The sequence below is a fragment of the Tachypleus tridentatus genome, chromosome 8 (genome assembly GCF_004210375.1).
Source record: "Tachypleus tridentatus isolate NWPU-2018 chromosome 8, ASM421037v1, whole genome shotgun sequence".
Taxonomy (NCBI): Eukaryota; Metazoa; Arthropoda; class Merostomata; order Xiphosura; family Limulidae; genus Tachypleus; species Tachypleus tridentatus.
In genome coordinates, this window is record NC_134832.1 from 66,432,992 (window position 1) to 66,448,202 (window position 15,211).

Consider the following 15,211-nt stretch of genomic DNA (forward strand, 5'->3'; position numbering starts at 1 on the left):
TGAAAAATTGAAAGTACTTATCTGGTTGTCCACGACTTGTCAGGTGAGAAAACATTTTAACCTTTGTTTATTTGTTTTATCCAGGTATTCTGAAAATTTCTAGTCTAAGCAAAATCTGTTGTCCATTGGCAACAGATATCACAAATATAGTGGTTAAAATATTATTATTATTTTTATATGTTCTTATAATTCTTGAAAAGCTCTAAATAACTAGATTAAGATATTAGTATTCAAATGTGTTTAAAATAAGTTTTATGACAAGTATAATTAATTGAAACCATGGATATATTAATTTGCAATTAAGGTCAGAATCTAGTTAAACATAAACCTATATTTTGGGATGGCAGAAAATTCTGGAAAAACTGCAAATAGACAAACATTCCAGTATTTCAAAACTTTTCTTTGCTAGCTACACTAAATATATTTAGCAAAAAACAAAATTGTTGAAATAAAGTTAAAATTACTACTTTTATTTATATTGCAAAATGTTTTTATATAAGCATACCCTTTGTGTTTTTTAACCCCAAAAGCTGCACAGCAGTCATACTAGAAATAAAGGGTGTGCAGCACATCCTTTCTGAGCTATCCGATGGCATTTTAGTGTGTAACATAAGCACAATACTATGTGATCGACACTTATGCTTCGCCCGGCATGGCCAGATGGTTAAGGCATTCGAATCGTAATCCGAGGGTCGCGAGTTCGAATCCCCGTAACATCAAACATGCTCACCCTCTCAGCCGTGGGGGCGTTATAATGTTTACGATCAATCCAACTATTCGTTGTCAAAAGAGTAGTCCAAAATTTGGCGGTGGGTGGTGACGACTAACTGCCTTTTCTCTAAATTAGGAACGGCTAGCGCAGATAGCCCTCGTGTAGCTTTGCGCAAAATTCATAAACAAACAAACACTTGTAGTTCATAAGCTGGTACAGTCATGGTGTTGAAAAACTAAGGACTAAAAGAAAATTCTGATCTTTGAATTCTGAGAGATCTGGTAAATGAATTTTCTGATATAAAATATCGCCTGATGTTTGAAGAGAATCAGTCACCTAGCTTAGCTAAGTGATGAAAACCTTATTTAAAATGTTACCTGATCCTCGTCAGATTCTCATTTCTACATCTAAAGAATTATGACAATTCTTTATGTAGAAAGGGGGTTATAATACGCTGTATTTTGGTTTTATTGTGTGTTAGACTTTTGATGGAGAGTTTTACCCTGTAACACCTGGTCCCATTTTTCAAAACCCTTTCTATCACGAAACCATATACTGCTCCATACCATATATTCCCGACATCAACAGAAAAATAACCAACATTTGGCAAAAACTCGTAACAAAATATGACATTCCAGTTAATACCAAATTTATTCAAAAACCAGGCACAAAGCTAAGGTCTATACTATGTAAAAACTACACTGACAAACACCACACCAACTTTATTTATAAAATACAATGTGATAACTGCCACGACTTCTATATTGGAGAAACAAGTAGCAAGATGGAAACCAGATTCAAAGAACATAAAAAGTCACCTTCACACGTTTTTCAACACTGCAACTCAAATAAACACAACATAACCATATAAAACACCCAAATACTAAATAAAGAAACAAACATAAACGGACGCAAAATTAAAGAAGCCTCATTTATACAACAACTGAAGCCCAAAATAAACGAATACAAAGGAACACCTTTATACCTATATTAATAAATATAATCAAACATGTAAGCACGCCCTCTATAATCCTATACTAAGTTACACAACCCCCTTCAAACATGTGGTCAGCTCTGGGTCAGTTACCTCATTCTTTCTTTGTGAACCTGTCGATGACCGAAGAGGTCGAAACGTTGTTCGCTCCTCTGGATAAAAAATTTTCTCAACCTAAACCAGCCGTTTTTACATATATAAATAAAATTAATGAACTATTAACAATAATAACGGGCTTTTTTTTTTTGAGGAAGAAGAAGGAGTCCTCTTGTTTATTTACATTTATTGATTGTTTTATTGTTAACATAAAGCATTTTGTGAAATGCTAAGCTTTGGTTCATATTATGTAACATTAAAAAATAAAAAAACAAGGAAAGAAAAATAAGCATATTTTACTCTTAGTGAAACTTTTGCTGCTGCCCCAACGATGGCACATATGTTATATCATGGCTGTATTTGGTTGGTTTGAGAGCTGTGCATGCAGAACTAGTTTCATCATCAAGTCTATTTCTATAATTGCACTTTACAAAGCTTATCACTGAAAATAATGACTGATATAAATATGTTGATGAAAGGACTGTTTATACAACATTGTGACATTTTCAAACAGTCAAAAGTTTCAGGACTAGAATTCCAGAGTTTCAGAACCTCATTTTCTGCAGCATTTCAGTCACTAACCGATCTCTTTTAACATTTTATAGTTCAGCTCTTAAGTCCACACATTTTTTGCCTCGAAATTGAGCTGTTTTGTAAATCATTTAGTTGCATCTCAAAATTATTCAAATCGATCCAATGCAACATTTCCAAATTCAGTTTGTCTAACGTAACACTGTCTGCATACTTTATGAATTTTGCAGTTTCTTCAAATAACCTAAAATTGTTAAATCTTAAAGAAAATTGTTCAAAAGTTGAATTAATTATGCTTGAAAATTACATTTGCAAGATCTGAATATGTATTTTCTCATGAATTTCAAGATCTGTCATGTGTTCTTTTAGGTTTGGGAAATATTTAAAAGTGTTATTATAAACATCACGTTTAAAAATTTTCAGTTTGATTTCAAAAGCTTTTATGTTACCAAACATAACACCAAGTGTTTTGTCAGATCCCTGCAATTTGGTGTTTAAGTCAATTATATGTGAGGAGAAATCTGTAGAAAACATCAATCTACAAGTCCACACAACATCAAATAATTCTTGACTAGAAGATTTTTCATTTGTCAAAAATAAATGAATTTCATCCAAACACTCAACAAATCCTTTTAAGGACAACGCCTCTACTTGGTCAAAAAACGTTGTCGTACGTAAGTAGTTAAGTATTCTTGTGTACACCGAACTCGCCTCTCTTGGTAAATTCTGAAATTGTCTTTCTTTTCAAAGCATCCGCAGAAATAAAATTAACTACCTTGGTTACAATTTCCATCACTTTTTCAAGCTCTTTAAGGCCAGCTTTTGCACACAAAGCCATCTCCTATATAATACAACGAAAACCTACCAGTAGATGTCCTACATATTTTGCAAACAGAATTACAAAATCTACTTTTTTACCAATCATGCTGGATCCACCATCAGTCATGAAAACTGTTTCTGAAAGGTCAACCTGTCACCGGATAATTCGTTTACTACTGCCTTACACATTTCATCTTTTATGGTTTGTTCAGGTAATGTTATCAAGCTAACCAGTTATTCACATATTTCATCATTCCTACAAATTTGAGTAATAATGGTTATCCTAGCTGATGATGTAACATCAGTGCTCTCATCAAGACAAATGTAAAGGAATTTACATGAACCAATATATTTTGATAGTTGTTCTATTTTGATTGTTTCAGTCTTTAATATTCTATTCTTACTGTGTTTCTACTCACTGACAATCCCTCAATGCGTTGAATATTTTTTTACTGAAAAAAACGTTAAAAAAGGAGCACTTTTTAGCCGTGATTTTCCCCATCACTAAGTGGTTTTCCATGTTTCCATGAAACCTCAAACTAGCAGCAACTAAGTTGGAACTACTTGAAACAAATTTCATCAAAACATATGACCACATGTTGTCGCTGACTTCTCGAGAAATGGGTTCTTTTTTATTTTGCTGAGATTTATTAACAGTTTCATAATGCCGCTTTACAGGGGAATTGCTGCACGCCACTGTTTCAGAACATAAGATGTATAATGCTTCATCACCCTTTTTGATCATACCAAATCTTTCAATTCACGATTCTTGAAACTCTCTGCTGCTGCTCCTTCCAGTTGAACGTTTTTGTTTCTTTGCTGGTGAGCTGACATTCTGTTTGTTTTTGTTTGTTTTTTTGGAATTTCGCACAAAGCTACTCGAGGGCTATCTGTGCTAGCCGTCCCTAATTTAGCAGTGTAAGACTAGAGGGAAGGCAGCTAGTCATCACCACCCACCGCCAACTCTTGGGCTACTCTTTTACCAACGAATAGTGGGATTGACCGTAAAATTATAACGCCCCCACAGCTGAGAGGGCGAGCATGTTTTGGCGCGACTCGGGCGCGAACCCGCGACCCTCAGATTACGAAGCGCACGCCTTAACGCGCTAGGCCATGCCAGGCCTACTGACATTCTGAGAGGCTGAAAATGGTAAATACAATTTAAAAATATCTCACAACTTAACTTAAATACAATAATTTATCTTACCGTAATATAACAGTAGGTAAAGATTTATGCCATTGTTATAAAAATAAATCTATATTTAACTGAATGCTAAAAAATATACACATGTCACGCCAAACAACATAATTATAAAAATATAATTCATATAATCACTGCGTAAATATAAATGGATATTTGCCGTTTTAACCACTAAATATCCAGAATTCACTCACATAAACAGAAGAAAAATATAAGCAAAGCGAAGCCAATATCAACAGTTTACTTCTATTTTTACTCAAATACTGATGTGTACATTGGGTTTGCGAGGAATTCAAAACGTGTCATTCAATGTCACATATCCCCATCGTCCAGCATGGCCAGGTGGTTAAGGCACTCGACTGGTAATCCGAGGATCGCGGGTTCCAATCCCGTGACACCAAACATGCTTGCCCTTTCAGCCGGGGTGTGTGTGTTATAATGTGATGATCAATCCCACTATTCGTTGGTAAAAGAGTAGCCCAAGAGTTGGCGCTGGTTAGTGATGACTTGCTGCCTCCCCTCTTGTCTTACACTGCTAAATTAGGGACGGATAGCGCAGATAGCCCTGGTGTAGCTTTGCGCGAAATTAGAAAAAAACAACAAATATGTTTCCACAATCGCAAAACTGGCGCTGACGTCTTCTGTGAACATTTCTCACTGTTCCTGGGTTGGATCAAAGCGTACTTCTTACCCAGGAAGATATTTAATGTCCTCGTAGAAATAATAACGTCTGAAGTAATTCATTGAAGTTAAAAGGTTTGTATTGTTTGAAATTTTTAAACATTCTTTGTCAAATTCTGCAATTTTCTGATTAGTAGGCGTTATTCACAATTTTAGCTTTCGAAGCCTATAGCTCATTGACTGTTGCTTGGCTCATCGATTAGTAAACGTTTTAACTGTTTTGTAAAAGTTATTTGGCAACAGTGCTGTTTAAAATAATTAAACCTTTCAATTATGCATTTTAAATACAAGTAACACATAATTAATTAAAACACAAATGCAATCTAACCGTCTAACAAACTAACACATACAAGGTGAGAAACACTTGATCAGCTCTACGCACCCATCGGGGGAACAATGGACTTAGCTTCGTGTTATCTCATTTCACAACCAAAGATCACACGAGTACCAACTGTTACGGTATCAGTATTCAAGGGCAAAATGTGTACTCTGACTATCTAAAGAAAGCCTATATAGCACAGACAAACATTTGAGAAATTGTAACTGTGAGTTGATCACATGAAAGCAAAAACCGAAGTCTTACTGGCCGTTTTAGATATATTTTTGGAAAGAAAGGGATAAGAGTTTGATAATATAAAACTTTAAAATATAACGTACTTAATAATAAACAGTTCATTAAAACATATTTATAGGAAAGATGTTTAATTAATTCTTTAATATGACAAGTACCAATGCAGAAAGGAATTTAAAAGTGACTCTCAGGGTTACACGGTTAGAGTGCTTGATTCATGTGTTTCGTTATTGAAGGGCGATATGTATATTAGTTTGCACTTACTCTATGTTTAAAGGGTTTTTCATTACGCAGTTTCTTACCAAAGGCTATTTTGATGGAACTTTATATACATTATTTAAAAAGGTTATGCTATCCATGTTGTTTATAAAAAGTATTCACATGGGTGTGTGGCAGTATTACCACGCTTCTTAACCAAAGCATGAGTGTAAAGTCAAGTGGTTTTAAGGTTCAGCTTAACTAACAACATGAGGACAAGCTCAAAACAGGCGGAAGGGGGGAAGGGTGATGTAGTGTTCGGTCATATCATCGCTACCTTCTTATTTTGACGCAAAATATTTGAAAAATTCGTTTATTCTAATAAATAACAATTTATTAGAAGTCTGATAATAACTTAATATAAAATCTTAAGTTTTTGCTTAAGATGTAGTCATGAAGGTCGTTAATTTCTTTCAAACTTTATCATTCTATAGCGATAATACCTGTTCTGCCCGTGGAAGCATGGCTTAAATGCTATATGGTGTGTAAGAATTTGAAACTTTAAATTACAGCTAAGTAGAGATTGAGTTGCTTTAGTTCTTTATTATATTCAGGTAAAACTAGGGTAATTAGACAGGCCCATTTAACATGAGGTTTGACAAGATGATTTTTGTATATTAGTACTGAATCTTTGCATAACTGAATGTAAAAATGAAAGAGATTGGACATAAAATAAAGTATAAAATAAATATTCATTGATAATACTTAAAATCACAATGTGTATACTTGCTTTTATGGACAAGGGACAATCTCCTTTACTACCTAGGGTATCTTCAACTGATCATACTGAAATAAGCTATCAAAGTATTCACAATCAGTATTTCTTACTTCACAGGAAACGTTTTATTTATCCAGAGCAACTAGAAGTATCTTAAATAATACCATTAATTTACCTTTTCATAAGTAGTACAGGTAAAATCTAGCGTATGGTAAAGGAACAAAAGTAGTAAGAACGAAATTACTTAATGTCTTTCTTGACACGTTTCATAACAAATTATAAATATGTGGTAAAACTATGTTAGTGTAGGAAAGTTTTGTTTTTAATTTCGCGCAAAGCTAATTAAGGGCTATCTGCAATATCCGTCCCGGGCCTGGCATGGCCAAGCGCGTAAGGCCATGTAGAAAAGTGGAAACACATGAAACGTAAGAAACGCATATCTATACACTATTGTTCTCTATAGAAGGGCCCCCCAGTGGCTCAGCGGTATGTCTGCGGACTTACACGCTAAAATCCGGGTTTCGATACTCGTGGTGGGCAGAGCACGGATAGCCCATTGTGTAGCTTTGTGCTTAATTCAAAACAACAACAACTCTATAGAAGGGCCCGACATGGCCAGGTGGGTTAAGGCGTTCGACTCGTAATTCGAGGGTCGCGGGTTCGAATCACCCTCACACCAAGCATGCTTGTCCTTTCAGCCGTGGGAGCGTTATAATGTGACAGTCAATCTCACCATTCGTTGGTAAAATAGTAGCCCAAGAGTTGGCGGTGGATGGTGATGACTAGCTTCATTCCCTCTAGTCTTACACGACTAAATTAGGGACGGCTAGCCCTCGAGCAGCTTTACGCGAAATTCAAAAAACAAACATCTCTTTAGAAGATAGCTTCTTTTGCTAAATCAGTTGCTAGAATTGTTTAAAACCAGAAGAGTCGCTTCAAATACATTTGTTAAATAATTAGTGAATGATATTTTATGACAATAATAAATTTGAGTTACAAAGCAAAATTAAGCATTTCAATTTTGTATATTCTTTGTATTAATTAGTTTTTATAATGTGGAACAAGTGGTGCCAGATAATTTTAACAGAACAAATGAAATTTTACAACCGCTATGTGGCGTATTATCGTTCCAAACATTCAAGGTGTGAAGATAATATTGATAGTAGGAGAATGTAGGGAAGAAATAATAAGGTATTTTAAAGTATATCTTTTTTTTTAGATCGAGTTTTAAAAAAAGCACGAAATAAAGAAGTGTATATTATCAAATTAATACGAAATTCATGCTGTGGAAATTATTGTTGTTTTTTTACATACTGTATACGAATAGGAACTGAAGCATCATCTTCAAAAATAAATAACATTACTAATAACAGTAATAGTGTAACTATTACTTAGGTTTAGTAATACTAGTACTAGTAATAAAAGCTGACTTCTAACATAAAGTGACATTTTTTATTTATCGTTTTGCGAACAGTTAAAATGGTAATCCTGTGTAATTTGTAACTGTGAGCTTAAAATGGCTGAAAAGTTTTATTTCTTTATTTAAGTAACCAGATCTTTTGATGAATTGTTACCATTGGTTGATTTGTACTTAAAAGTTAAATTAAATAGAACAAGTTTTTGCAGTTGTGAGAAATGTTTTTAGTTTTAAGTTTTATTCAATATGTCAATCATTTTTAGCTATACCTGATGTTTTCAGGCCTGACAAGAGGGGAGGCCAGGGGGCTACAGGGGGCAGTATGGGACAAAGAATAATGCATTCTCGTTTTCATAACATAATTAAGGAATTATTGCAGTACTGCAGGAAATTGCTTTGCCTCAAAAAATTTAAATTCTCAACACATTTGGCTTCTGCCCACCAGAAAAAAATTTTATATGCCCATGAATGTACCACAAATATATGAAGACTTCAAAAAGGGGCCAAGAGGGACAATTACGTCCCCAGGCCCAACCTACTTCTTGATTCTTCTGGATGTTCTGTTACTATTACTATTATCAATACTACCAGTATCTGGGCACTGCCTTAATCAATTGAATAACTTATTTAACACTGTACCAAGATTTTCTTCTAAATGGTTTACCATTTGTATTAAACATGTGATCCAATTTCTGATAACCAGATACATTACCTTGCACTTGTTATAATTAAACCTCATTTATGAAGTAGTTGTTCAGTGTACTAGCTAATCTAAGTCATTCTGTTGTATTTAAGCATCATTAATACAGTGAAAAATAACCAAGAGCTTAATGTCTTCAGCACATGTTACAAATGTTATGAAATTATCAATGTCATTTAAATAAGAGATAGCCAGTGCCAAGCATTAATCTCCAAGGCACTCTACTAGCAACAAGGATTGGGTTTGATTGTAATCCATTAAAAACTGTTTTTATATACAGCTCCCTACAGTCCTATTAACTAGTTTTTCCCAACACCTACCACTGTAGTGTAGCATTTTAGAAACATAATAGATTAGTAAAGTAAGTTTTTTTCTTTGATATATCCATGTTGCATTAGGTTCATGTGGAACCTTTCTCTGCCTCAGTTCTCAGTGTTTTTACTTAAGTATTTACTACTATCACTGAAATCTGCATCAGCACAAGCTAAAGACAGGCATATACATGGCACTTTCAAGGATCATCGCTATAATTTTCCTTTCTGTACCATAAGGTTATAAAAGCTTTACCACAAGTAATGTCACCAGAATTATCTTTAATAACATTGTGATAATTATATGATGTAAAGTATTTATCTATTCAATTGTAGAATAAAATACTTTTCTCTGTACTGTTTTATTTTCAGCATTGTTGTATTTTATTCTTTATTTGATTTTTTTCTCTTTATAAAGATTACTTTTAAAAGATTTTCAAGAATTTTGGGGCCATGGTCAACATTAGTGATTTATTTACATCAGTTTTACCCACACTTGTGTGAGCTCAACCAATTTTCTTTTTTCTAGGGTGACTCAAAATCTGATCAAACAAGCATGGATTAACAAGTGAGATAAAGTTATTATTATGAGAACTCTCATTTTCTTAATATTATGCCCTTTTCATTCATTCATGAAATACAAAAAAAAGTATGTTTAGACTATTCTGAAGACATTTATGAATATTGAGTTACAATTCTATCTTTTGAGTAATATGAATTTCTGAAGTAATCTTGTAAACTCAAGTTGACTTTTATAATCATTACACCAACCTTCTTTAAAGTTATAGAATTTTTATTTTAGTGTTATTGCAAAAGAACTAATTAGATAATGGCTTCAGTCAGAAAAATCCCTATCACTTCTGGGAAATCAAAGCCTTCAGCTGTTGCATTGAGACAGAGCTTCCAGATCAAGTCAGAACTTGAACAGTACAACTTTAAAGCAAGAATTTGTTTAGGACTTGCAGATGAAGACTATGAAGAACATCTTCCTGAGGAACTATATCCAAGAAGGTTTAGTGTAAATGTGGATGCTTGCATATCTAGAAATTTTGTGGATTACATAAACACATGTCAGATTGGAAATCAGAAACTTCAGAATTCAAGAGTTGCTAGAGAATATGGGATCCAACATTTAGTGACACGTAACCTAATGATTGAAAAATCATTTTCTCTTGGGGAGTTAAATAAAGTATTTTGTTCACAGTGGTTAAATGATCAGCAAGTTGCTTTTGGTACAAAGTGTAACAAGGTAAATGGTTTTTTGTGTGGTATTTTGTCAGTAAATTTGTGTATTTGTTTCCAAAATTAATATAGCAAAAGAAGTGAAATTTTCATATTTTGTATGATGTATAAGGTAATATTTTGCAATAAATATTTCAAAAATTATGAGGTATGTTTTCAAAATAAAATCTTTAATTATTTCGACCATTTTGTTATGGATATTTTATGCATATTTCCCTTTCTTGAATATACAAGTTTGACACTGAAATGATATTAAATTCATATGAAAGAAAAAAGGATTAGTCTATTTACAAGTAAAAATCACTGATTTTATTTTGATATCACATATATAGTAATCTAGGTATTATATGTTTCAGTTTTATATTGAAAATTCAAAATGATAATGTAAATGAAGTTCAGATAACTTAAGTGCATTTAAAGATACTACAGTGTATGGTTATTTTGTGGTTGACCACTTTTAACATGAAACATTGAACTATAACATTTACTTACAGACCAAACAATACACAGAAAACTTCAATAACTTAAGTACACGTCAATAATAGTTAACTGTTTAAGAACTATTAAAATTATTATTACAGTCTTTGATTGGAATATTTCAAGTTTTACCTTGAATATTTTGTGAGGTATTTTGTGGAAAATTTATTACATTTACAATTTGTTCAATACGAAATTCCATTCAGTTTGAAAATCAAGAAACTTGTTTTACAGTTTGTTGTTCAAGATGTTGCAAGTGGTAGAAGATTTCAAATACCAAGTCTAAAGAGTAGTTCTCATAGCAAACCTCCAGAAAACCCTTGTGGGATTCATGCCATGGAAATTAACCCATCACAAACAATGTTGGTGACAGGAGCAAAGAATTCTAATGATGTCGCAGTGTACAGACTCCCAACACTAGACCCATTGTGTGTTGGTGAGGTAAGGCTTAATCTAGCAGTCTGTAATTAATCCACCCTAAACTTTTAGCTGATGGTTAAAAAAGGATGGATTTCATTACATTTCAGAGTATATTTACAGAAGGGCTTTTACCAATAAATAACAAGAGCATCAAAATTTAATTTAAAAAATAGCAATATAAGAGAGTGGTACTAGATTTAAAACAAACTAATTTACTAAAAGTAAACCTCATAACACCAAGTTTGTTGTGTTACTTTAATTGCACATTCAGCACTTGGCTTTACAGTTTCTTCAGGAGTATTCCACTGAAACACAAACTGCAATTGACAATCTAAACCTTTAAATGGTTTAAGTAATAAATTCTTATCAAAGCAATAAAGTGCATTTCTACAGTGTGCATTTGACATATTAACTCTTTCCAGATGGGTCACAGGTCAAAGGCAACATTATCACATTTGTTGACTCGCATTCAAAATTTTATTGAACCACTATTTTATGAATTTATGTAATTAAGTTATGTAGCAAGCTGTAATTTTTATATTATACATTATTGAGTTTTTAATACAAAAGTAGATAAAAAAAACCTTTAACTGTTGATGTTGTGTGTCACATGGTATTTTGACTGCAGTACTAGTTCAAATTAGATGTTTCTGACGTCAATACAAAGTTTGTAGCTCAGTATGAATTAGTGATTCAAATTACTGATAATGGCAAGCTATAATCAAAAGTAAGAATTTGCTGTATTTTCTATTTGCTGAGATATTGCTACATTTATCAAATCTAACACAGTAGCCCTGTTCACCTCTTTTCATTTTGGGAAATGGCCCCTTATATACATTTACTTTTATATATGATATGTGAATAACCGATCAAAAGCTCAGAATGTCCACCTAGTACCTTTCTCAGCCATTTTAAAATATAACAGCATCATCTCTTTCCAGACAATCCTTTGTGCTAGTAAGTTGAATCCTTAGCCTGTGCCAAGTTTCATATTTTTTTAGACAAATATAGCTTACTTACTAAAATTGATTAATTATAATGGAATCTATGGTATAAATATAGTAATTTATAATTTTTTGGTTATTCATCTATATATATAATGCCTAAAAGAGAAATTCATGTTCCCTGTGTGCAAAATTTCTGAAAGCTTAGCAAGCTATAACAACTATCGAGTGTACAAAGGTCATAACTAGAAAAGGAAATTGTTTGCTTTGCTTCTTTATTTAGTGTTCCATGTTTTAAGAAAAATAAGTTCAAGAACTTGTTTATAAATAATAATCTATATACACATATAATCTATAACAATTGAAATGTCACTATATTTTACAAAATACCAGTGCAGATGACCCAAGAAGGTTGAAACATTGTTCTCTGCTTTATTATTAAAAGGGTTAATACCCATACCAGCCTTCCTGAGGTACATTTTCACTTAAGTGGATTTCTTATCATCATGGAAAGTGTGAAAGGATAGAAACTTTTAAGGTTCAAAAAAGACAGGTTAGACTTCAGTTAAGAAAGTTTTATTGTACTATTCTGGCAGTGGTTATAAGTCTTTGGTTTAAGGAACATTTTTTGTATGCCAGAATACTATGGATTTAAAAACAATGCATAATCAGTTTTAAGGTTATAACAGTAAGCCTAAATTCAATGTGTACAAAAGCATAAAGTGTAATATTATTTTTATTGAAAAAGAAACATTGTGAAATATCTACATACTAATTGTTATTACTGATATGGTGCATTACCTCTTTTTATATAACTAGCTATTGTTTAGTGCTGCAATTGATCTGCAAAACTTTTTGTGTATTTCACATACCTAGAAAATCCCACTTATCTGGAATTGACTAATTCCAATGCATCTATCATGCAAGTCATCTTGCAATAACCCACCACCAGTAAGTGTGACATACTCTCTTGAAGCATGTAACTCCCTCTGTTCCTATTTTACTTAACTATCACTTCTCATTTGGCAGTACTAATGATGTAATGTTTAGTTTGTGTTATCTTCTAGTTTGTTTGTTTTTTTTTTCTATATTTTTCTATTAATTCCTCTCAACAAGTTTACTTTTTATTATACAGTAGTGATATTTGTAACTTGAGTTACTCCAAAGAGGAATTATTTTATATTTCTTCCTGGTTATGGAACTTGTTATTTCATTGCAAATACCTTTTATTTATTTCTGCCAACACATTTGTGTTTGATTATTCATCTTGCATTATGAATTCTATGTTACCACTTCCGAGGTTATATGTTCTCTCAGCATGCTTACAGACATTTCTAAAAGCATTACTATGTGGAAGATTATTGGTTTTGCTTCAGTGGGTGCCACTTTGAGGTTGAGGGCTCACACAGTTTGACATACAGCTCACCAACTTCAGTAAGGAAAGATGTTGCATTGTTATGGTCTTTGACCAGTTTTTATTATTATTATCTGTAGTTATTTGAGTTATATAACCATAATATTCCTTAGAATGGTTGATACTCATAGTCCAGTTCAGGTTAGAAGCTAGATTTAGTTGTATCTTGTTTTCTATGCCACTGATACCAGGGTCTTTGTTATTTTAGGATTACCTTTAATTTATCTTATTAGTATATCAATCATTTGTTTACATTTTCTTCCATTCATGACATTTCATAAATAGGTTATTGTTACTGTAAACTTATTTCATTTTGGAAATTAACATTTATTTAATTTATGTTAATATTTATCTTAACTTGGTTTGCATGGAATCATTGAGCCTGGGCTCATGCTAACCTCTCCCAGTATTGTACATACTTATTTTTTTGTTAAGATTTTTTTATTTTAGAGCTTAGTGATATCTTTTTCCTGCACTTTTGTGATCAAATTTAGCATGCATTTATCTCTAGTATCACTTGTGGGTTAATTGCTGTTTAGGTTAAATATCTTAATAGCTTAAGTCTAACAAGTGTGTATTAATTTCGGTTTACCTGTTGTTATAATTTTGGGTCAATCAATAGCTAAGTTAAATGTTTTGTTTTATGCAACACATAACATCTATTACTTATGTTTACTTCAATTCACAGTTTCTTACTATTAATTTACTTAATTTATAATTTTTACTTAATTTTGTTCGTGTGGGCCCCTGGAGGCTGGGTTCCAACACAGCATCTCCCAATATTGTTTGCATTCCTCCTATAATGGCTGAACCCCTTTTAAACAGCCTGGTATTTGTCAGTTATCTTCCATCCTTATCATGGATTGCATTCCATTCCTCTACTGCAGAATCTGCTAGGCCATCTCTGTTTTTTTATTTCATTTCAGAGATTTTTCACAGTATATCTCTTGACATTGTTTCATGATGACCTTTGTATGTCTCTTTGGAGAATGAGTACTTACAAGCATTTCCTTATACAGGTTTTATTTCTTTTTGCCTTAGCTTATCATCAGGCAGATATTCTTCATGATTTTGTCTTTCAAAGCTCTGTTAATCTTTTCCATTTTTCTCACCTACCTACTTTTTCAGCTCTGTGTTATCCTATCTACTCTTCTACACATAATGTTTACATTCCACTTCTTTTCTTGGGTGTTCTTCTTGTATTTAAGGATTTTCATAGTATATCTCTTCCTCCTCCTCTTCCTCCATGCTGGGCCATTTGCCATCTTTAGTTCTTTCCTTCCAAACATGGCTTCTTTACTTTTGGGTTCTTCCTGTATGAGACACTGCTGTTTGTTTACCATCCATTGCTAATAGGAACTTAAGGTCATGTCTTTTTCCTCCTATGGTCTGTTCTTTTGGGGCTCTTACTGTATCTGTTATGCTATTTTAAATTTTTCTTAGTTGCTCTTTTGTTTCATAGTGTGATATTATCATCTTTATTCTTTTACATCTTCTGCAACTTCCCATCCTTTATCTGTCTTTTCTATATTTGTCTTGTATGTCCACTGCTCTTTGGGGTTCTGGATTGCTAGATTTTATCTCAGTTATTTCTTGAGTCTTTCCTGTTTTACTATGTAGTCTTTGAAAATATCTGACTGGGTTAATTCTGTCTGACTGGGAATACCCAAGATACACATTCTTATTTTCCATTCTTGGGTCACTT

At 32.8% G+C, this 15,211-nt stretch overlaps 1 protein-coding gene across 2 annotated transcripts in view; it reads left to right on the plus strand.

The window, feature by feature from the left end:
• The first annotated feature begins 7,667 nt into the window (after positions 1 to 7,667).
• Positions 7,668 to 15,211, plus strand: part of LOC143222559 (DDB1- and CUL4-associated factor 12 homolog) — a 37,685-nt gene continuing 30,141 nt past the window's right edge. Inside the window, exons 1-4 of one of the 2 annotated variants that reach the window (XM_076449205.1) lie at positions 7,704 to 7,772; positions 9,539 to 9,577; positions 9,812 to 10,258; positions 10,963 to 11,169. In XM_076449205.1, coding sequence (XP_076305320.1) covers positions 9,839 to 10,258; positions 10,963 to 11,169 — 627 coding nt within the window. In that variant the 5' untranslated portion in view covers positions 7,704 to 7,772; positions 9,539 to 9,577; positions 9,812 to 9,838. Of the gene's footprint in view, positions 7,773 to 9,538; positions 10,259 to 10,962; positions 11,170 to 15,211 lie in introns of both variants that reach the window. The other variant, XM_076449206.1, reaches the window with a different exon arrangement.